Below are 24661 nucleotides of genomic sequence, written 5' to 3' on the forward strand. Positions count from 1 at the left end.
TCGATTTGAAGAACTTTCTAGGCAACTCGAACGAATGGTTTGGTCACCCAGACGCCTGACATGAATGCTATCGAACATTTATGGGGCATAATCGAGAAGTCAGTTCGCTCACAAAATAGTGTACTTTTGCTGTTATGGACGGCTATAGAGGCAGCACCGCTAAGTACTTCTGCGGGGTATTTCCACCGACTTGTTGAATCCACGCGACGTCGAGTTGCTGCACTACGCCGGGAAAATGGAGGTCCGGCACGATGTTAGGAGGTACCCCACAACTTCTGTCACCTCAGCATAAGTCCGCTGGTCGCATCGAGGACAGAGCATCTCGTACAAGTGAAAGAAGCCTCCAACCGTTTCAACATTATAAGTGTACATAAACTTCCCCGCAACTGTAGACCATTTCACCTCTGAGCAGTAATGTTTATTGAAGGTCTGCAAGTCTGGCCAAGTATCGGGGAATCTTAATCTTGGTGGGTGTAATAGGCGATACATTGCAATCTACAGGTTCGTGATCTGCCGAAAAAGCAGCTTACTGATCCGCGACAATGGTGTTCGCATTGGTGGTAACGCGCATATTGAATCTATTGGTTGTGGAGGGCTATACCATACAAGATCCGAACGGTACCACGCGACTAGCGCCTGAAAGGCCAGACATGTTGTACACGTGGCTGTACAGGTGCGTCATACATCTTGAGTCAGGGAAAGATCTTGTTTATAGTGAGGATTTCTGGAGGGCCACGGACTGTCAGCAGGGCGACAACTGCTGTTGTTTTTCTCGACGCCGCAGTGTAGAGAGAGGGGCGTTCAATGACAACGCCGGTCGCAGGAGTGGCACCACGCTGACCTTTCAGTCGAGTCCCGGTTCTGCTCGTTTTGAGAGTCTGGGGGCTCTGAGAAAACGGAAGTTATCAAATGGCCCACTAGATAACCAAAAATATCACCACTGGTTCGGATAACCGGTAATTTTGAGAGCAGCCGACATATTTCTCGCGTTCTAAACCCGAATCCGAAGATTCTATCATCGAGGTACCTGTTTCGTTACCATTCAGCTAGATAATGGGAGACTGCATAGTGTCTGTGCTGTTGTGCCTACTTCGATACAGAAGGTGTTCGACTGTTGTCCTGGCGAGCAAGTTCACCAAATTTCTTACACATATGTGGTCTTGATCTGCCGAGAGCCTCGCTCGCCACTGCGCATAGAACACTACAATAAGATGAACTCCGACGCAGAGTTGAAGCTACATGGTACGATGTACTCGTTTTTTTCATTCAAGATCATTTCTACTCGATGTCCAGAGGTGGCAGCTCTGTGTACTAATTCAGCATTCATATTTCTGATAAATTTAACTATTTTTACTCCATCCTTTACCATGTATGCACATTAAGCAAACTTTTCGTTATTTGCTATCCTTCCTGGCGTTGCAATTTTGTGTGTGAAACTTAGTACGTAACGGTAACGAGAGGTATGGTACAGAGTGGTGCTGCTACTGTCATCATAAGAGACCTGGACTGGACCAAAAATGATTAGTGAACATGTTAACAAAGAGAACAGAAAATTTACTTAACTTGTGAATGGTGGGCTCCATGTGGTTCCCAAGTCGTGCAGTGACCGTAAACGATAAAATTACCAAATATGCAGCAACCAGTCGCAAAATCGTGTTTTATTTCTTAACTTTTGCAAATAGATTTCAACTGATTAACAGCCATCATCGGTGCTTTCAACCAAAATGTGCCTTGAGTAGTAATACTGTCTTAAGCAGAGGTCAAACATAATGTCGTCTGCTTAAAACATGATTTTGTCACTGGTTGCTGCATATTTGGTAGTTTTACTTAACTTGTGTTACTCTAAATGTATGAAGACTCATTATCAAACTACGCAACAAGAAACAGAGTCCAGCTATCATAATTTTACAAGAAAGAGTCTCTCTGCACTGAAGTACAAATTGTGGGGTTGGACCTGTCAGTAGAAGGCGTCTGTGTAGCGTAACATGAAGACGTGGCTCCCAGCATGAGTGGGCTGGCAGCTGCCGCTGGCCCTCTTATATTGTGGCGACAGAGGACACTCGAGGTGCAGAGCTGCTGGAGGTGTGTCTCAACAGGCGCCACACGAATGGGTCCTCCAGATCCTGGAGGTGTGGCTCAACACACCCCACACGAATGGATCCTCCAGATTCTGGAGGTGTGGCTCAACAGGCGCCACATGAATGGGTCCTCCAGATCCTGGAGGTGTGGCTCAACAGGCGCCACACGAATGGGTCCTCCAGATCCTGGAGGTGTGGCTCAACAGACCCGACACGAATGGATCCTCCAGATTCTGGAGGTGTGGCTCAACAGGCACCACATGAATGGGTCCTCCAGATCCTGGAGGTGTGGCTCAACAGGCGCCACACGAATGGGTCCTCCAGTCAAGGAGGTGTGGCTCACCAGGCGCCGTATGAATGGTTCCTTCAGGTCCTGGAGGTGTGGCTGAACAGGCGCCACATGAATGGGTTTCCCAGATCCCGCACAATGGCTATCAGTGTCTCCCGGAAATTTGCAGTTCTATTGCTATGAAGTCTGTGGGGTGGTATCAATACATGATACCACAGTTTTACTGGCCAGAGGTTAATGCCGTTTATTTTTCAATTTATGAACACAAGTGACGAAGTGCTATACTGTCAATGTGGGCATTACTTCTTAATACACATTTCAATCAATGTGTGAAGAGGTTAGACTGTCTATGGAACATGATTATAACCTTTAACAAATGCTTAGCACCTGTGGAAACCAATGTCAAGAAAAGAATGGGTAGCATTTAATTTAGGTGATGTGATTGTCCCTAGTCATTTATCCACACGTCCCATATACATTGATAAGCACACACTGTAATACAGTAGGGCAGAACAGCAGAAGCGTGGCAGTTGGCTGAATCTGATTGTGGGAAGAATGAGTACAATAACGATTCAGATGCGTCTATAACGTGTTATTACCGAAAAAAATACAGCAAAGTAGCAAAGTCTGTTCTACACAATTGATGTTTCTGCAATAGTAGACTGATAGGATAGGCTATGTTGAGGGAAGAATGAGTACAATAACGATTCAGATGCGTCTATAACGTGTTATTATCGAAAAAAATACAGCAAAGTAGCAAAGTCTGTTCTACACAATTGATGTTTCTGCAATAGTAGACTGATAGGATAGGCTATGTTGAGGGAAGAATGAGTACAATAACGATTCAGATGCGTCTATAACGTGTTATTACCGAAAAAAATACAGCAAAGTCAGCAAAGTCTGTTCTACACAGTTGATGTTTCTGCAATAGTAGACTGATAGGATAGGCTATGTTGAGTTAATACAGTGATATAAACATGTTGTCAGTGTAACCATTTCATCTAAAATCGGAAACGCTTTTTCATCACAAGCAATAAAACTGTAGTGGTGACATATTCTCCAAATGTTTCCTACAAATGAAATGCTAAGAAACCTAACAAGTACTACCACAATTTACAGACAGTAAGAAGCTAAGAACTATAACATCCACCTTAATTTTTAAAAACATTTTAAATAACGTTTTTACCATTTTTATTATTGGGTTGTGACGCCGTAATAAAAAATTCTTCGCTTATAAAACTGAAGTGACCTTTAAAATCCTTGAAAGTCGTCATCTAAACTTTCTTCTTCTTCCTCTTCGTTCTCATCGCTGTCCTCATTAGATATAAGATGGTCTTCACTGCCATCGAGAGCGTTACGTATTCCGCTCTTCTTGAGAGATTTCACTATTATGTCTGCTCTCACTCTAGACCACGACTGTTTTATCCACTGTCACACTTATTCGGTTGTAGGTCGTTTTAAAGTTCCATTCGGTATTAACTCTTGTTGGGGTTTCCTCCATCACCGATTTGTTCCATTCCTCTCTCATATACATTTAAATAGTTTATTTATCGAAACATCAGGAGTTTGCGGTTGTGAACTATGTTTTTCCAGAATAACAGCAATTTCTTTGTTTTCCTGTCTCAGTTTCTCTTTCACACAATTTTTCAAATAACTAATAAACTGCTCTAACACAAGAACAGAACTCTTCTTCAATTAAGTATCTTTCCTTTTCTCCCACACTCTTTTAATCCATAATTTCATACCAGTCTCGTCCATCCAGCCCTTTTCAGGTAAGTTAACAGCACCACATGGCAGTATTACAGAAAGTTTTCGCATTGTTTTGCGCTTGAAAATGATCATTGGATTTAGTTTATTACCGTCAGCACGACATGAAAGGACAACAGTGTGGTGCGGTTTTTCATGTCCACTTGTTTTGTAATTACAGTTTTAACAGCTTTCATGGTAACAGTTCTGTTATTCGGAACATAAAATGTCAAATTAGTTTCGTCCATATTCGCTATTTGGCTTAGTTCCATACTGGTTTTCTTCCATTGCTGAATAATAAATGGGAAGATAATAGTTTCTCCTCATACTCTTGTGGCATTTTCTGAGATATTTTTTTTGGTTTGCACGATAAGCCCACGACGCATCATAAACCTGTGGCACCAAGGAACTCCACCCTTAAAGTCTGCTAAGTTCCACTGTAGTGCTAGTTTACGAATGTATAAGGTATTTGAATCATTTTTGTATGAATTCCAATGCCATTTTGACAATCCCTTGAATCCGTTTCAATAAATCTTCTAGTTTTGGGCATTTTGCATTCATTTCTCTATTTGCACGTCCGTAGTTCGTGGTCTAGTGGCAGAGGTGGGGCGCGCAAGCCTTGTTTGCGTCTCGCCTGTTGTGCTGCTTGCAAGCGAGAGCGCGTTTGTTTACTTCTGCGTAGCGGCTTCTCTCGGAGTCAATCTTCATCGACCATCATACATTTTCTGACCGCCAGGCCACGATTAAATTAACTTTTCCTCTGGATCACGTCCAACCAAAGGCGTATGAAATAGAACGATTTATATGGGATGAACTGCGTCGCCCGCCACAAGATGTTCTCGGAATTCGTTTTCCGATCCTCAGTGCTACTGTGTACAAAAAGCTGGAGAATGACAAGCTGTGCGCCGACGTTGAGCGGCGCCACGCTAACGCACTCGTGTTCCGATACTATGACGGAGATGTAGGGACTTTCGTGGTTGATCACGCTTGTTTTAGCGTCAGAAGGTAGTGGGTTTTTGAACTCCCATCTGGGGTACCATCGGACGTTATGGTGGCCGCCCTTGTACCTTATGGCAACGATGTCAGTTACGTTGCTGAAACGTGAAGACGTTCGAAACATACCGTGTCCTCCATGGTGTCTGTTAAACTACGGAAACTCGTACGTTCCTACGTTGTTATTGCCGGCTGCATGTCTATCATTATGTACGATGACCAGCCGCCCACCTGTTTAGGTTTTGGCTGGGAGGCCACGTCCATGGTGAATATCTGACGTACACTGGTTCAAACACGGATTGCAGACGTTGCTCTTCCTGCAGCGCCCACTGTGTTACGTGTATCAAAAGTGTCTGCGGCGGTGCTGCCTGCTGCGCCCCCTCTGAATCAAGCGTTACCGGCTTCAACTCTTCTCGACGACGTGATGGACGTTTTGCCTGTCTCACCTACACTCCTGCCGGAGGCAATACAAATGAACGATGACCGTCAGCAGGCAAAACCTGTCTGTCTCGGTGGCGTAATTGTTGATCACGGACCTGTGCCGACCTCCGATTTCCTTCCTTCTGGCCACACGTCAGACGATAGCCGCCTGGTATCCGAGATGGAACGGCATGTTAGGAAGCAACGGTCGCCGAGGAAACGGGAGAGACACCGTGCTCCTACTGTTCATGGTGCGTTGTCTTCTGACGCTCTGGTACCTCACGAAGCGACGTCCTTCCTCGCCTCCATCTGCAGTCAGCGTCCACCTCCAGACACCGATCTTGCCCCTCCTGCATCTGATAGTCCTTCTGTACCTGATGCTACCTGTAGGCACACTTCTGATAGTGTTCCACTGAACTGGCCCGGTTAGACGTCTGTCTCCTGGGCGGGCGACGTCGATGCTGCTGATGGACATTGTGGAGGTGTACAGAGCGATGGACCCCCTTGGTGGGGTATCCTTCCTCCCTGTCACTGTGATGTGCCCATCCACAGGGGCCTTACAGGGAGGTCTCTGTGCATCCCCCATGTTTGAATCGTCCGTCCTCCTGGAAATGGCAGCTACCAGACTTATCGCATAGCCACAGACAGTGTCAATACCATTTGTGTACGCCAAAAACTACCCTACTGGCCATTAAAATTGCTACAGCACGAAGATGACGTGCTGCAGACGCGAAATGTAACCCACAGGAAGAAGATACTGTGATATGTAAATGATTAGCTTTCCAGAGCATTCACAGAAGGTTGGCGCCGGTGGTGACACCTACAATGTGCTGACATGAAAATTTCCAACCGATTTCTCAACACAAACAGCAGTTGACCGGCGTTGCCTGGTGAAACGTTGGTGTGATGCCTCGTGTAACGAGGAGAAATGCGTACCATCACGTTTCCGACTTTGATAAAGGTCGGATTGTAGCCTATCGGGATTGCGGTTTATCGAATCGCGACATTGATGCTCGCGTTGGTCGAGATCCAATGACTGTTAGCAGAATATGGAATAGGTGGGTTCAGGAGGGTAATACGGAACGCCGTGCTGGATCCCAACGGCCTCGTATCACTAGCAGTCGAGATGACAGGCACTTAATCGTCATGGCTGTAACGGATCGTGCAGCCACATCTCTTTCCCTGAGTCGACAGATGGGGACGTTTGAAAGACAACAAACATCTGCACGAACAGTTTGACGACGTCTGCAGCAGCATGGACTATCAGCTCGGAGACCATGGCTGCGGTTACCCTTGACGCTACATCACAGACAGGAGCGTCTGCGCTGGTGTACTCAACGACGAACCTCGGTGCACGAATGGAAAAACGTCTTTTTTTTCGGATGAATCCGGGTTCTATTTACAGCATCACGATGGTCGCATCCGTGTTTGGCACATCGCGGTAAACGCACATTGGAAGCCTGTATTCGTCATCGCCAAACTGGCGTATCACCCGGCGAGATGGTATGGGGTGCCACTGGTTACACCTCTCGGTCGCCTCTTGTTCGCATTGACGGTACTTTGAACAGTGGACGTTACATTTAAGATGTGTTACTACCCGTGGCTCTACCCTTCATTCGATCCCTGCTAAACCCTACATTTCAGCAGGATAATCCACGACCGCATGTTGCAGGTCCTGTATGGGCCTTTCTGGATACAGCACATTCTCCAGATCTCTCACCAACTGAAAGCGCCTGGTCAATAGTGGCCGTGCAACTGGCTCGTCACAATACGCCAGTCACTACTCTTGATGAACTGTGGTATCGTGTTGAAGCTGCATGGACAGCTGTACCTGTAACGCTAGTCAAGCTCTGTTCGACTCAATGCCCAGGCGTATCAAGGCCATTATTAGGGCCAGAGGTGGCTGCTCTGGGCACTGATTTCTCAGGATCTATGCACCCAGATTGCGTGAAAATGTAATCACATGTCAGTCTAGTATAATACATTTGTCCAATGAATACCCGTTTATCATGTGCGTTTCTTCTTGGTGTAGCAATTATAATGCCAGTAGTGTAGTTTCAGTCCGTGACACGCCGTATCCAGCTGACTTTGACGTTGTTCTCTCTCAGGAGGTGCGCATTCCGGCTGTTTTTGCTACCTATGGTTTTAAAGCTTGTGTCTCTCATGCTTCCCTGACTGGTAGCCATCCCCCTTGTCTCAGTGATGTGCCTCTCCACAGGCTCCTAACAGGGAGTTCTCTGTGCTTCCCCCGTGTTTGAATTGCCCGACCTCCTGGCGATGGCAGCTTTCCAGACTTATCGCATAGCCACAGTCAGTGTCAATACCATTTTGGGTATGCGACAAATTGGCTTTACTCCATGACACGCTGTGTGCTGCTGACGTTGACGTTGCTCTCCCTCAGAAGGTGCGCATTCCAACATTTTGTGCTCCCCATAGTTCTACAGCATGCGTATCTCATGCTTCAATGACTGGTAATGTGGTGGCGATCCTCTTACGATACGGTATCCGCGATGATGCAGCTGCCTACCTCCACGATGTCAGAGGTATGACTCTCACGTTTAGTGGCATCAGGGTCGCTAATGTCAATGCACCATCTGGTTTGGAGCTCCGCCGTGAATATTCCAGCTTCTTCTCAATCACTCCTCTCTTGCTGGGTCAGCAGGATGCATGGACCTTGGGAGGCGATTTCAACTGCATCCAGGCGCCCAAAGGCCAACTACCAGTTCATTCTCCGTGCGCGACACTAGTTCAAATGGCTCTGAGCACCATGGGACTTAACATCTATGGTCATCAGTCCTCTAGAACTTAGAACTACTTAAACCTAACAACCTAAGGACATCACACAACACCCAGTCATCACGAGGTAGAGAAAATCCCTGACCCCGCCGGCAATCGAACCCGGGCGTGGGCGCGACACTAGTGATTATTCTCCAGCACCTCAGCCTTTTGATTCTTGGCAGCATGTTTATGGCAATCATCAGGGGTTAACGCTTTTCACTATACATTCTTCTAGCCGCCTCTGTCGTGTTTACATCTCTCGCTATATTTTTAGTGGGGTGCAGACTGCTAATGTCTAGCTCATTGCGTTCTCTGACCATGACGCACATATCTGTGCTACCTGTGTCTGCCGCCAAAGGGTGTGGTGTGGCAAACTGAACATGACCGACCTTAGAACACCCGACTACATTCTTCAGGAATGAACTGTTTCCATATGCACCAGAGAACCAGGCAATAGTGAATCGTACCAAGGCACAGCTAACATCCCTTCCTCGCCGCCACTTTGAAGGAGCTACACTCAGGATGGGTTAGTGCAGGAATCTCCAAGTATGTATCATTTCATAGCAGAACGACGCTACCATCAGATGACTTTGATTAACGTTCATACGACCGATAACTGTGATAACTACCGCGTTTGCTAAAGACAAAGTAGCCCTTGGTATATCGAAACTGAACTAAGGAAAGCCTCTAGGACCAGATAATATTCATCCCAAGGTCCTCAAACAACTAAATGCGTAAATTGTTCCATTCCTGACCAGAGTGCTTTAACAGTTCGTTAACGCTAAGTAGAGTGCACGCCGCTTGGAAATTACTAAAAGCTGTAACAATAAAAAACTCATAGAACGAGACAGCGACTAATCCTGAAAGTTATAGACCAATCTATCTCATCAACACACTTGCGAGATCATCAACACTTGCGAGAGTCCAGAAAAGACTCTTCTCCGATAGATCATAGTCGGACAGGAAACTTAACGGACTAAATGAGTGCAAGTTCGGCTTTAGAGAAGGAAAGTACTAAGGACGAATTTAACGAGGTGATTGAACAATAGCCACAAGTAACGTAATATACGCGAATGTGCGGACATTCGTCAATTTGATGTTTCGCAAATGCGAAAACTACAGGGGCCCCGGTATACATACAAAAGCTTTATGGATTACTTTAGGGTTACAGTTGAGGATTGTGCAGCTGGCACACAAAAACTAATTAAAGAAACAAGTAAATGGTTCTCACAGAGATCGATTTGCTGTCCAAACTTTTGGTACATGTGGGGCAAATAAAAGTGGACCGGAGAACAGAGTTTCAGGGTACAAAGATACACAGCAGAGGAAAGGAAATACAGTAGAAACATGACTATAACAGATGTTCAACTCTCGGCACTTTTGGGCCCTGTTGAGAACGTTGCTGAAGGCGGATCAAAGCTGGACTGTTGAAATTGCTGCAATCTCATCTGGAATGTTCTTCTGCAGTTCTTGAAGACTACAAGGGTTATCGCGATACACCTTAGACTTGAGGGCTCCCCACACGAAGTAATGGCACACTGACAGATCAGGTGACCTGGGTGGGCAACAAGGGCCGCTACCAGACTGACCCCTGCTAAAAAATCTGTTAGGTGTGAAGGTTGTGTAAATGTGCTGTATGGGCATATCCTCCATCCAATTGGAAGTAACTGTAGGTGTTAACCCCACCGTTAACTCCGCCACAAATGGTTTCGAAACATTGGCAATGTAACGCGCCAGAATCAGCGTCTAATGAAAGAAGATGGGACCAATAATGCGGCGTGGAGACACTGCTCATTAAACCTTCTGATAATGCAATGATGTTTCGTGGAAGTTAAGCGGATTCTCCGCTTCCCGGAACCCCTGATTCTATGATTTGACCTAACCACTCGGGCGAAAGCAGGATTAATCAGACATAAAGAAAATATTCTTGTCCAAGCCATTCATTGTTATCTTAGTGAACACGCACTCACAAAACTAAAGGTGCGGAGGAGCACCCGCTGGTGTTAATGCATGGACAACAGACACGTTGGAAACGATGCATGTGAAGGCCCAGTTGGAGTATTCGTCCGCATCATCGACGTGAAATGCCGGTCTCTTGCGACTGGCGTCGGGTTCATTAGGTAGGACACTGAAATATTTTCTGACGACCTTCATCCACATTTCCAGGTGTGCGGGCACGTTTCGCAATGTATTTTTTTGTACTTATTCAAAACAGATATTGTCTGATGCCATTTTCGGACTAAGCGTAGCATCACTCTGACACCATTAAACTTTTCAGCCAAGAATATCAACCGAGGCCCAACTCCTGAACAGGAAAGTTAGTGCATCGCAGATCGATTAGGGTAACAGATCAGCCAAAAGTGTAAAAAAGAATAACGATGTGCAAGGGAGTACATACAGTGCCCCGGAAGATAAATATAAGAGCTCGCTGTTTGATAATGCTAGCCTGTGCAGCCACAGCGCAACACCACGAAGAACTTGCAATGTCGCATCAGCTCCACGCCTGTGCAACACATAGTTCCACGTCGGCAACGATGAGGAACAACTACACGGAGGTACATAATACACGAAGTGTAATACAGTCCCGTAAACAGTCTCAGACCATTAATGTTAAGAAAGCCATTCACAGCTGTAATATGAGGTGTAGTTATACTGACGGAAAAAAACCGAAACACCAAGAAGAAGTTGTGCAACATGCACGAAAGTTGGTAGGCGCGTTTCTTCAACTGAAGGATGGTGTCTGTTCAAATTTCGCGTCAGTCTCATAAGAGTGGCACCATTAGCAGGCAGTATAACTATGCAAACGAGGTTTGCTTTAAATACGCTGTACAACGGTCATAATCGCTAGTTACCTTTCAGATTGCTTAGTTGATGTTAGTCAAGAATGCCTTTAAGGCAACAAATATGTCAGTATCAACACTGCACTGAGTTCAGCGAGATCGTATAATAGGGCTACGAGAAGATGTACCTCCCTTCTCCGATATTGCTGAAAGACTTGGTAAGATTTTAGTCACTGTATATGACTACCGGCAGCGGTTATCAGACGGTCACGTGGCACTACACACAGGGAAGAAGTTCGTCTTCGGCGTTTGGCTTTGGCGCATCGTACTACATCTGCAGCAGCAGTCTGAGCAGCAGTTGGTACCACAGTGACACAACGAACTGGTACAAACCGGTTACTTCAAGGACACCTCCGAGCCAGACGCCCTGTAGCGTGCATTGCACTGATCCCAAACCACTGTCATTTGCTACATCATTAGTGTCACGCGATAGCTCGCTGGAGGGTTGGGCGGAGGTCTGTTGTGTTTTGTGACGAAAACTGGTTGTGTCTCGGTGCCAGTTATTGGTTAGAAAGAAGCCAGTTGAGGGCTTGCAGTCAACCTGTCTGCGTGTTAGAGACACTGGACCTACACCTGAAGTTTTGGTCTGTCGTGCGATTTCGTATGACAGCAAGAGGAGTCTCGTGTTTATTCCAAACATCCTGACTGCAAACTTGTTCCTCAGCCTGGTGACCCAATCTGTTCTGCTGCCGTTCGTGAACAGCATTCAAGGGAGTGTTTTTCAACAGGATAACCTCGCGCCAAACCGCTCTAGTAACCCAACATGCTCTACAGAGTGTCGACTTGTTGCCTTGCCCCCCTCGATCACCAGATCTCTCTCCAATCGAGCAGATATGGACATCATCGGATGACAACTCCAGCGTCATCCACAAACAGCATTAAACGTCCCTGTACTGACCGACCAAGTGCAACAGGTATCTAACTCCATCTCACAAACTGAGATCCGGCACCTGCGCAACAGAAAACGTTTACGTCTTGTATTCAACGTTCTGGCGGTTATAGCTGTTATTAATACACCAGCGTTTCACATTTTCAGTGGATTATCTCGCCCTTACATTAACCTGTGATCTTGCGATGTTAATCACTTAAAAATGTTACCTAAACGAATGTATTTCCAGTATTTCATTGCTCTAGATTAATTATTTTTTGGTTCAAATGGGTCAATTGGCTCTGAGCACTATGGGACTTAACATCTGAGGTCATTAGTACCCTAGTACCTAGAACTACTTAAACCTAACTAACCAAGGAACATCAGACACATTCATGCCCCAGGTAGGATTCGAACCTGCGACCGTAGCGGTCGCGCGGTTCCAGACTGAAGCACTTAGAACCGCGCGGCCACTCCGGCTGGCTTACGTTTTGGTGTTGCGATTTTTTTTCCGTCACTGTATTAAGCCACAACTGTTCTATACAAACATCCCCAGGTGGCAAAATGGTAGAAAAATGCCTATGTCGTTTGGCTGTGTCCCTTGTGGATGTATGTAGACAATGAATCCAGTTGTGACTTAATATAGGCTCCTAAAAGAACAGCTGTGGTGGCATTCTTTAAATTCACGTTTATCACTTTTGAAAGCTTAACGTGATCAGGATTTTGTTGGATAATTTTACGTGACTGTTTTCTAACACTATACGAAGAAAAGGAAAATGTCGATGGTTACGGAAGTGGAAGAATTATATTATGCTCTCAGCCATACAGAGCGAGGTGAAGCAGTTTGTTAACACGCTTTTACGTTTTCCGTGATACCGCTAAATCACGCAAGGCAATTCCGCAATGGTCCCTTGCAAAAGCCACAGCCGATTTCTTTTCTCATCCTTTCGTAATCCGTATCTAATGACCTCGCTATTGACGGAACATTAAACTCTATTCTTCCTTCCTTCGGTCCAGAGCTTATATATACCTAGTGGTATCTCAGTCTCTTTATATCTCTTATTTTTAACCTATTTAAAATGCTCGTTAATCTGATGATGCCGTATAAATCGTAAACCGTAACTAAAGAAAGTCGTCAATAGAGAATCTGTGTTTTATGGTGTCCATAATTGTACTGATAAAGCCTTCAGGTACGGTAAATATAGGAGCATATCTCTTACGCGACTTGACGTCACACCTGTTACATGTGATGAGTGCTACTGGCTCTGGATCATGGCAACCCGGCCGGGTCGGGGATTTTCTCCGCTCGGGACTGTGCGTGCGTGTGCGTGTGCGTGCGTGTGTGTCGTGCTCATCATTATTTCATCACGCTCGACGAGTAAATCACCGAAGTTGAATCAATTAAGAATACATTCTCCAGTAAGATAACGAGGCCAAATTTGTCATACGGGTAATCTGTTGCAGACCGTTAGTGGTGAGACCTGACCGCCCTCTCCACGGCTTTCATCTATTATCTTCCGTTCGTTCTTCAGAGTCAGTCGAACAGTCGTATTGTCTTCTTCAGGTGTATTCTTTCTGAAAGGACGCGTGGCTCCTCTTCTTACCCCACTGTTGTCCTGAGAAGCACTCCTTCTGTAGTGAAAGCACTACAGCAGGGCCGGCCAGAAATTCTGCACGCGCGCGGTGCTCTTGCAGATGTGCAACTTCCGGGTCAGCGTCCATGTAGTGCATGTTTCTACGCACAGATGTCGCTTTATCCACTTGCTGGGATACTCTGTACCGGCGCATTCTAGTGCTCTTTCCACAGCTTGTAAGCCAACCATGGGAAGGTATTTCGCGTATTAAACATTTAAAATACTGTCACAGTCTACTCATTGAGACGTCTACTTTTATGTTAACAATTTAACCCAGTATGATATGTAATACAGTTAACAACCGTGGGTTTTTATTAAGCAAGCTTGACTGACGGCAGGTAAATACGCGTAATGTTTTTGAGCTAGTATTTAAGAAAGAGAGCACATAGCGACTTACAGTGAACCTTATTCATGATTTAAAATAACATTAAACTAATGCAAGGTTTCCTATAACTAATTTTTGGTGCCCTCAGTAACACCCACATAATTTCTGTCTCACTGTCCTCTGAGCAGAATGATAACTCAGACCTCTCGATGATCACCTGTTATTTCAATACCACTATTCCGTCAGAAATCTGCAAAATAACCGATAGTTGATGAATGTTATGTTTTATCGACTTCATCTGAGCGTAGCCCTTCACACATGTAAAAAAAAACCTAAATGTAAGTATACATTGAAACAATCGGTTTAATGACCAATTTTCCTCTTGCTTATACCACATAAACAGAGAAGTGGAGCCGCCGCCGTTCATTTAGGACACATGTCTAATAACAGATGTCGCTGTCGCTCCCTGTCACACATGTGCAGCAGCAGCACTTCCGCACGTCTGCACACTGTGCAGCGTTTGGCCGGCCCTGCACTACAGCCAACTCTCTGTGTTATCTGCCTGTACGATGCTTCCATTTCTCACATACAAGTGATGCGATATTTTTTAGAATCCGAAATGCGAGGCGACGCGCATAAACATCTCGTATTTTGCCATCTCCACCTGAAAAGTTCCGGTACCGTTTCTAACAGTCAACATCCGTCTAGTACTCCCTCTTGGCTATAGAAATAGCGTTTTTCTGAATTGAAACTACTGTGAATATGCTCGCATAGGGAAGGAGTATTAATGAACTTATGTCACAATCAGGGAAAGCCTGAAGTATCAGTTTAGTACGGTTCTGTCGTGGTATACGGGAAGCAATATGTTCATTTCTTTAAGTGTAAAATAATAGCAATTAATTCTATTATAATCTTTACTGTGCTAACACACAACTTTGGATTCAATTACAAGTTGAAAAATATTCAAAAAATGTTGAAGACGAAAAGTATTGTGCAGTCTAATTCAGTTGCCCCTACCGATGTCCTTTATGCAACTCGCAGTGTTATACCTGGACTTCAAAAACTACACGGGAGTCATACGGAAAAGTGAATAGGCCCTTTTTGTAGGAAATTTAATGCAATTAAATCTTAGCCTGGGGTGATTTTGCGATAGAGGCCAAGTTTTCGATTTATTCAAGAAAAAGTACAAAAGTGACCTTCAAACGCATCCCCAACTCCCACACTCAACCCCCACCTGTCAGTGTTTCCAGAGTATTGTCCTCTCACCACAGTACAAAAATTTGCCACTTCACGAATTACTTCACACATTCGACGTTTTTCGGCCTTCAATGACTGGCCTTAATACGCAACCGGCATAGTAGAGACTTACGAATAGTACAAGCGACGTTCGTGTAACTTTTACCTAACAATTATGTGTATATTAACAGCATAAATTAAACAATTACATCGTTGTGCTTGTATGGATTAAGTTCGAATTGAAGTATCAGTGTAACTAGTTTTAGCGCGACTTTTAAAAAAGTCGTTTTTTATTTCCTTCACAGACACGTTTACATTAATAATGTTAACGACGTAGGCGGCTATACTTTCGGCGTAGTAGCTCAATCGATAGCGACTAAAAAAAGGTCGAATATCGGGAATATTCCGCGTAGTCGCAAACTTTCGTACAGATGTAGGAGTGAGTGTCACGAACGATATACCATAAATCGTGACAGGTGAGGGACGAGTGCGGGAGTGTTTAAATGTCACTTAATACGTTTTTCTTGAATAACTCGAAAATATGGCCTCCAGCGAAAACGTTTTCCAGTACAGAACTTATCTACATAAAATTTCCTACAAAAATATAATGTTCATTTTTTCTGTAGGACTAATAGTTGGCGTGTAGCGAGCGAGAGAATATGAAAATCCCGTTTTGAGGTCAGATATAACATTGCGAGTTGCGTTACACGACATCGGCAGGGACAGCTGAGTCGCACTGTAGAAATACACTCCTGGAAATGGAAAAAAGAACACATTGACACCGGTGTGTCAGACCCACCATACTTGCTCCGGACTCAGCGAGAGGGCTGTACAAGAAATGATCACACGCACGGCACAGCGGACACACCAGGAACCGCGGTGTTGGCCGTCGAATGGCGCTAGCTGCGCAGCATTTGTGCACCGCCGCCGTCAGTGTCAGCCAGTTTGCCGTGGCATACGGAGCTCCATCGCAGTCTTTAACACTGGTAGCATGCCGCGACAGCGTGGACGTGAACCGTATGTGCAGTTGACGGACTTTGAGCGAGGGCGTATAGTGGGCATGCGGGAGGCCGGGTAGACGTACCGCCGAATTGCTCAACACGTGGGGCGTGAGGTCTCCACAGTACATCGATGTTGTCGCCAGTGGTCGGCGGAAGGTGCACGTGCCCGTCGACCTGGGACCGGACCGCAGCGACGCACGGATGCACGCCAAGACCGTAGGATCCTACGCAGTGCCGTAGGGGACCGCACCGCCACTTCCCAGCAAATTAGTGACACTGTTGCTCCTGGGGTATCGGCGAGGACCATTCGCAACCGTCTTCATGAAGCTCGGCTACGGTCCCGCACACCGTTAGGCCGTCTTCCGCTCACGCCCCAACATCGTGCAGCCTCCAGTGGTGTCGCGACAGGCGTGAATGGAGGGACGAATGGAGACGTGTCGTCTTCAGCGATGAGAGTCGCTTCTGCCTTGGTGCCAATGATGGTCGTATGCGTGTTTGGCGCAGTGCAGGTGAGTGCCACAATCAGGACTGCATACGACCGAGGCACATAGGGCCAACACCCGGCATCATGGTGTGGGGAGCGATCTCCTACACTGGCCGTACACCTCTGGTGATCGTCTAGGAGACACTGAATAGTGAACGGTACATCCAGACCGTCATCGAACCCATCGTTCTACCATTCCTAGACCGGCAAGGGAACTTGCTGTTCCAACAGGACAATGCACGTCTGCATGTATCCCGTGCCACCCAACGTGCTCTAGAAGGTGTAAGTCAACTACCCTGGCCAGCAAGATCTCCGGATCTGTCCCCCATTGAGCATGTTTGGGACTGGATAAAGAGTCGTCTCACGCGGTCTACACGTCCAGCACGAACGCTGGTCCAACTGAGGCGCCAGGTGGAAATGGCATGGCAAGCCGTTCCACAGGACTACATCCAGCATCTCTACAATCGTCTCCATGGTAGAATAGCAGCCTGCATTGCTGCGAAAGGTGGATATACACTGTACTAGTGCCGACATTGTGCATGCTCTGTTGCCTGTGTCTATGTGCCTGTGGTTCTGTCAGTGTGATCATGTGATGTATCTGACCCCAGGAATGTGTCAATAAAGTTTCCCCTTCCTGGGACAATGAATTCACGGTGTTCTTATTTCAATTTCCAGGAGTGTATAAACACTGTGTCTAAAGGTAGCCATGTCTTTCCAGAGCGTCCCTTGGGCCATGATGAGCAGCTTGGTGCGCCAGCGCAGCCTCATGTCGGTGGCGGCGCTCAGCCGGGCCCACGCCACAGCCGCCCCCGCCGCCCCCGCCGCCTCCGCCAGTCTCCAGCAGTCTGCAGAGTGGCTGCGAGCCAGGCCGTTCGAGGAGATGCCCGGCCCCCGGCCGCTGCCGCTAGTCGGGAACCTGTGGCGGTTCCTGCCACCACTGGGTAAGAGACTCTCCGCTAGCGCTCCAGTATCACATTCGGTCCACACAGTGGAAATTCCCAAGTGCCTAGACACGGTAGAGGTAAGGTATCATCAGCACTGCTGAGAATAAATCGCGTGACAGGAATATGGCATCCAGCTGGGTGTGCATTGTTGCGGGCTGTAGAGTGGGATGAGGTTTTCTAAAAACATTTCAGAAATGCAATTGAGTTAACACTGCAGCTATGACTGACTCGAAGAGCTTCGAGCGATGCAAATACACTGCCTTACAAAAAATTGATGCATCCTGAGGACATGGCCAGACATCAATGCAAGTTCATACAGGTATACACCAAGAGCGCGTGTGTTAGTGACTAGAGTCGAATTTCTTTCAAATATGTAGTCGGCCACCAGATGGCATTAGTGCTAGTTTAATGTTGTTACCAGGCAAGGTAGGGTACAGAAGTAACGCGAACAGTGTCACATGTTGAATGACCACTGTGAAGGCCACAGACAAGGCGTGTACTTGTACGAGAAATGGTTATCAGCGCATGACAATATTTGAAAGGGAACCACTGTAGGTCACCACAGGGCCAGATGGTTTAATTTTACAGTATCCAGGTTTTTGCAGCATTTGGGTGTGGTAGTGGCCCGGTGTTGGAATGCAGGTATATGCAACACAAGGTGACCGGGCCAAATATCTCACGTAATAAGCGTCAAATGAAAAAACTACAAAGAAAGGAACTTGTCTAGCTTGAAGGGGGAAACCTGATGGCGCTATGGTTGGCCCTCTAGATGGCGCTGCCATAGGTCAAACGGATATCAACTGCGTTTTTTTAAAATAGGAACCCCCATTTTTTATTACATATTCGTGTAGTACGTACAGAAATATGAATGTTTTAGTTGGACCACTTTTACGCTTTGTGATAGATGGCGCTGTAATAGTCACAAACGTATAAGTACGTGGTATCACGTAACATTCGGCCAGTGCGGACGGTATTTGCTTCGTGATACATTACACGTGATAAAATGGACCGTTTGCCAATTGCGGAAAAGGTCGATATAGTGTTGATGTCTGGCTATTGTGATCAAAATGTCCAACGCGCGTGTGCTATGTATGCTGCTCGGAATCCTGGGCGACATCATCCAAGTGTCCGGACCGTTCGCCGGATAGTTAACGTTATTTAAAGAAACAGGAAGTGTTCACCCTCATATGAAACGTCAACCACGACCTGCAACAAATGATGATGCCAAAGTAGATGTTTTAGCTGCTGTCGCGGTTAATCCGAACGTCAGTAGCAGACAAATTGCGCGAGAATCGGGAATCTCAAAAACGTCGGTGTTGAGCATGCTACATCAACATCAAATTCAGCCGTACCATATTTCTATGCACCAGGATTTGCATGGCGACGGCTTTGAACGTCGTGTACAGTTCTGCCACTGGCCACAAGAGAAATTACAGGACGATGACAGATTTTTTGCACGCGTTCTATTTAGCGACGAAGCGTCATTCACCAACAGCGGTAACGTAAACCGGCATAATGTGCACTATTGGGCAACGGAAAATCCACGATGGCTGCCACCAGTGGAACATCAGCAATCTTGGCGGGTTAATGTATGGTGCCGCATTATGGGAGGAAGGATAATTGGCCCCCCATTTCATCGATGGAAATCTAAATGGTGCAATGTATGCTGTTTTGGTAATGTTCTATCGATGTTGCTACAAGATGTTTCACTGCATGAGAGAATGGCGATGTACTTCCAACATGATGGATGTCCGGCACATAGCTCGCCTACGGTTGAAGCGGTATTGAGTAGCATATTCCATGACAGGTGGATTGGTCGTCGAAGCACCATACCACGGCCCGCATGATCACCGGATCTGACGTCCCCGGGTTTCTTTCTGTGGGGAAAGTTGAAGGATATTGCTATCGTGACCTACCGACAAATGCGTCAGCGCATTGTCAATGCATGTGCGAACATTACGGAAGGCGAATTACTCGCTGTTGAGAGGAATGTCGTTATACGTATTGCCAAATGCATTGAGGTTGACGAACATAATTTTGAGCATTTATTGCATTAATGTCGTATTTAAAGGTAATCACGCTGTAGCAGCATGCGTTGTCAGAAATGATAAGTTCACAATGGTACATGTATCACATTGGAACAACGGTAACAAAATGTTCAAACGTAACTACGTTCAGTATTTTAATTTAAAAAACCTACCTGTTACCAACTGTTCGTCTAAAATTGTGAGCCATATGTTTGTGACTATTACAGCGTCATCTATCACAAAGCGAAAAAAGTGGTCCAACTAAAACATTCATATTTCTCTACGTAGTACACGAATATGCAATAAAAAATAGAGGTTCCTGTTTAAAAAAACGCAGTTGATATCCGCTTGACCTATGGCAACGCCATCTAGCGCGCCATCTGGTCTCCCCCTTCCAGCTAGACAAGTTTCGTTCTTTATAGTTTTTTTCGTTTGACGCTTATTTCGTGAGATATTTGGCCCGGTCACGATCAATGGACCATCCTGTATATAATCAGATAACAAAAGATAAATTTCTCAACAATTAATTACAGAATTTAATTTATAAGAGCGTATTTCGAATATTTCCGATATGGTTTTTAATAATAATAGTCAAAATGTTTGGAACTGTTGATATTGAGTAACATTTTTCGAAAAGGTAGTAACTATTCTCAAAAGGCACTTTGAATTGCTGGTTAGCTCCATGTAGCAGAGATTTGGGGGTATGGCAGCACTTCTGGGAATCGGGAAGGTTCTGTTGGTTGACCCTGAATGTGTCCCACCAACCTCCAAATGATTTCCTTGTTCTCCTGTGACAATGAAAAAGAATCGGCAGAGTGGCTGTACCTTCGCTATCGAATCCCTGTCTCTGTGTATATCTCTATTACGCTTTGATGCATTGTTCGTCGAGGTGTAATATTAATGTTTTGATATTGCCGAATATAATTTTTTCTTTCTGGCGTTGCCAGTTCTATCAGCTGTAGGAAAGGCATGCTAATTTTGTAACTGTCGCGCTAGAGTGCATTAAAATACGGCACAATAAGAGGCGCCGCCTAGTGGAACTTGACGAATGATTAGAGGAAAGAAGCCAGGGAAACGTGTCCCATAGCTTCAGTGGCCAAAATGTCGTCCTTTGCTCTGGCGTTTTGCGGGGTAAAACTGCGTTACTAACAAGTTTCTTTTGTGAATGTATTGTGCCTGGGTTCATGACATTTTATTTTTTGCCAATAACTGAAGCACACCGCGAGTCTGAAAACATCAAAACACGAATGCAGTGTGCAATTTATTAGGCAAAAATTTAGAAGCTGAGCTTAGACTGAAAACGGTGGTGCGTGGAGTGCACAGACCCGATCTGAAGATCAACCAAGAACGAGAATAGTGCAAATCCAGACAAGGGTATCATGCAGTAATACATGTAACTGCAGTGGAATAATGTATCTATACCATAACATGTGTAGCCACCGGAATTATTTTTCCTGCCACTTTAGCACAAAGAACCGTCCTAAAAGTGACGTGTTTAGGATAGATCTGTAATGCGGTGTATCAATTAAATTGCATGTTCCCTTGCATATATTTTTTGATTCATCAGTCTTCTGACTGGTTTTATGCAGCCTGCCACGAATTCCTCTCCTGTGCCAACCTCTCCTTCTCAGAGTAGCACTTGCAACCTACGTCCTCAGTTATTTGTCGGATGTATTCCAATCTCCGTCTTGCTCTACAGTTTTTACCCTCTACAGTTCCTTCTAGATTTTCAACATTCTTATGTAGCGACACACCTCAAATTCTTCCATTTCCTTCTATTCCGGTTTTTCCACAGTCTATATTTCATTACCATACTATTCTCCGTTCCATCGTCCATTCCCATATACTTCTTCCTCAAATTAAGACCTATGTTTTATGCTAGTAGACTTCTTTCGACCAGGAACGCCTCTCTTGCCGGTGCTAGTCTGCTTTTGATGTCCTGCCTGCTCCGTCAGTCATGGTTATTTTGCTGCCTAGGTAGCAGAATGGCTTAACTTCATCTACTTCGTAATCACCTGTTCTGATTCTAAGTTCATCGCCGTTCTCATGTCTACTATTTCTCATTAGTTTAGTCTTTCTTTGATTTACTCTCAAACCATATACTGTACATATTAGACCATTCATTCCATTCAGCAGATACTGTACTTTTCCTTCACTTCCACTAAGGATATAGATGATATCAGCGAATTTTATTATTGATATCCTGTCACTTTGCACTGTAATCACACTCTTGAACCTATCTTTTTTTCCTCATTGCTTCTTCAATGAACAGATTGAGCAGTGGGGCTCAAAGAATACATCCTTGTCTAACCGCCGTTTTAGTCCGAGCTCTTGGTATTACAGCCTTATTGTTTCCTCTTGGTTCTTGTACAAGCTGTATATTACCCGTCTTTCCCTATAGCTTGCACCTATTTTTCTCGTAATTTCGAACGTGTTGCACCATTTTACATTGTCGAACCCTTTTTCCAGGTCGACAAATCTTATGTAAGTGTCTTTATTTTTCTTCAGTCTTGCTCCCATTATCAGCCACAACGCCAGAGTGCCTCTCTGGTGCTTTTACCTTTCCTCAAGCCAATTTGACCGTCATCTAACGGATCCTCAATTTTTTTTCCATTTTTCTGTATATTATTCTTTTACTACCAGCTTGGGTGTATGAGCTATTAAGCTGACTGTGCGATAATGTTCGCACTTGTCTGCCCTTGCCAACTTCGGAGTTGTGTGGATGTTGTTTCTCCGAAAGTGTGATGATATATCGCCAGTCTCACATTCTACACACGAATGCGAGTAGTCTTTTGTTGTTACTGCCTCCAATGACTTTAGAATTTCCGATGGTATGTTACCTATCCCTTCTGTCTTTTATGCTTTTAAATCTTCCAGAGGTCTTTTAATTCTAACATTATGACTCCTACCTCTTCCCTGACGACGTCTATTTCTACTTCTATCACATCATGAGACAAGTCCTCCCCGTCACGGATGCCTTCAGTATGTTCTTTCCACATATCTTCCCTGCTCTCCGCATTTAATAGTGGAATTTCCATTGCACTGTTGAGGTTATTGTCCTTGGTTTTAATTTCACCGAAAGTTGTTTTGACTTTCCTATATGCTATGTCAGTCTTTCCAACAATCATTTCGTTTTGGATTTTTCACGTTTTTATGCAGCTATTTCGCCTTACCTTCCCTGCACGTCCAATTTATTTACTTTCTAAGTGATAAGTGTTTCTGTACTCCTGAATTTCCTTACACATTTTTGTGCATTGATTTGGCCTGGATTGTCTCTTAGATATCAGTCACTCTCAATCGTTACAAACTTGTGATCTGAGTGTATATCTGCTCCTGGACACACCCTTCAATACCATATCTGATTATGGAATCTCTGCATGACCATGATGTATTCTAACTGGAATCTTCCTGTATCTTTCTGCCTTTTCCATGCAGACCTTCTCCTCTTGTGATTCTTGAACAGAATATTCTCTATTACAACCTGATATTTATTGCATAACTCAATTAGCCTTTCTCCTCTCTCGTTCTTGCTACCAAGCCAATATTCTTCCGTAAGCCTTTGTTCTGCCCCATCCCCTAAAACCGCATTCCACTTCCCCTTGACTACTAGGTTTTCGTGTTCCTTTATGTGTTGAATTACTCATTATTCTCGTATACGTTCTTCATTTCTTCGTCTTCTTCTTGCGACCCGGGAACGTACGCCTGAACTATTGTTGTCATTGTTGTTGTTTTGCTATCGATTCTGATGAGAACAACACTGTCACTGAAATATTCACAGTATTTCAGTCCTTGTCCTAGCTTGCCATTCACAAGAAATCTTACACCTAGTTTACCATTTTCTGCTACTGTTGATATTACTCTATAGTCATCCTACCAGAAATCCTTGACTTCTTTCCCTTTCACTTCACTGACCCCCACTATATCTAGACTAGCCCTCTGCATTTCCCTTTTCAGATTTTACAGGTTTCCTACCACTTTCCAAATTCCGACATTCACGCATCGACTCCTAGAACGTTATCTTTTAGTTGGTTATTCAATATTTTTCTCACGGTCACCTCCCTTTTAGTAGTCCCCTCCCAGAGACTCAAATGGGGGACTATTCCGAAACCTTTTGCCAATAGAGAGATCATTATGAAATACTTTCTCACTTACAGGCCAAATGCTCGGTGGTAAATATTGTGTGTCTTTAACGCTGTGGTTTACATTGCCTCCTGCATCCTCATGCCGTTGATCACTGCTGATTATTCCGCCTTGAGGGGCAGTTTACCATGCCAAGTGCAAAAAAAATTCCCGTAACGTCTGTCCACTTTTCGGACATTTTGAACAAGATTGTTAGCAGAAAGAGGGTCTTCGGCCGCCATTGCTGATACTTTTTACTCAAAAAGCAATGGTGCAGTTCGAACCAGGGACAGAGGAAAATGGTTCAAATGGCTCTGAGCACTATGGGACTTAACATCTTAGGTCATCAGTCCCCTAGAACTTAGAACTACTTAAACCTAACTAACCTAAGGACATCACACACATCCATGCCCTAGGCAGGATTCGAACCTGCGACCGCAGCAGCCCCGCGGTTCCGGATTGCAGCGCCTAGAACCGCACGGCCACCGCGGTCGGAAAGGACAGACGACGTTCTGATTAGTAATCAACGATGCTACCGCTAGACGCCAGTTTTATACGCCAGTATAAAAACGGAAATAACGGGCTACTTGGTTCGCTTCTGTCTGCCAATATAGGATCCATTAAGTCACAGTATACCACAGTTTCGCGCACGCACTCTGTAACTCCACGGATTGATTTCCCACGGCTAACATTAAACGTGTTAAATCCGGAACTGAAAACACCAAAACCATTAAGCGTGTAGATCGAAGCCAACACACAGAGAACTAAGTCACTTTTTGTGCGGTTTGTTGTGCTAGAGTATAGGGAAAAGTGATGTAGGCAGTTAAAGAAGCCGCACTTTTTATCTTGGAGTTATTTCTTGGTATTATTTGGTAGTTG

The 24661-nt window shown here is 45.1% G+C and overlaps 1 protein-coding gene across 1 annotated transcript in view; it reads left to right on the top strand.

Annotated features, from left to right (window-relative positions):
• Positions 1–24661, top strand: part of LOC126267080 (probable cytochrome P450 301a1, mitochondrial) — a 158970-nt gene that overhangs the window by 12704 nt on the left and 121605 nt on the right. The window contains exon 2 of the mRNA XM_049971943.1: positions 17411–17633. Within this exon, the coding sequence (XP_049827900.1) occupies positions 17426–17633 (208 nt within the window). The 5' untranslated portion in view covers positions 17411–17425. The remainder of the gene's footprint in view (positions 1–17410; positions 17634–24661) is intronic.

Source organism: Schistocerca gregaria, chromosome 4 (genome assembly GCF_023897955.1).
Source record: "Schistocerca gregaria isolate iqSchGreg1 chromosome 4, iqSchGreg1.2, whole genome shotgun sequence".
NCBI lineage: Eukaryota > Metazoa > Arthropoda > Insecta > Orthoptera > Acrididae > Schistocerca > Schistocerca gregaria.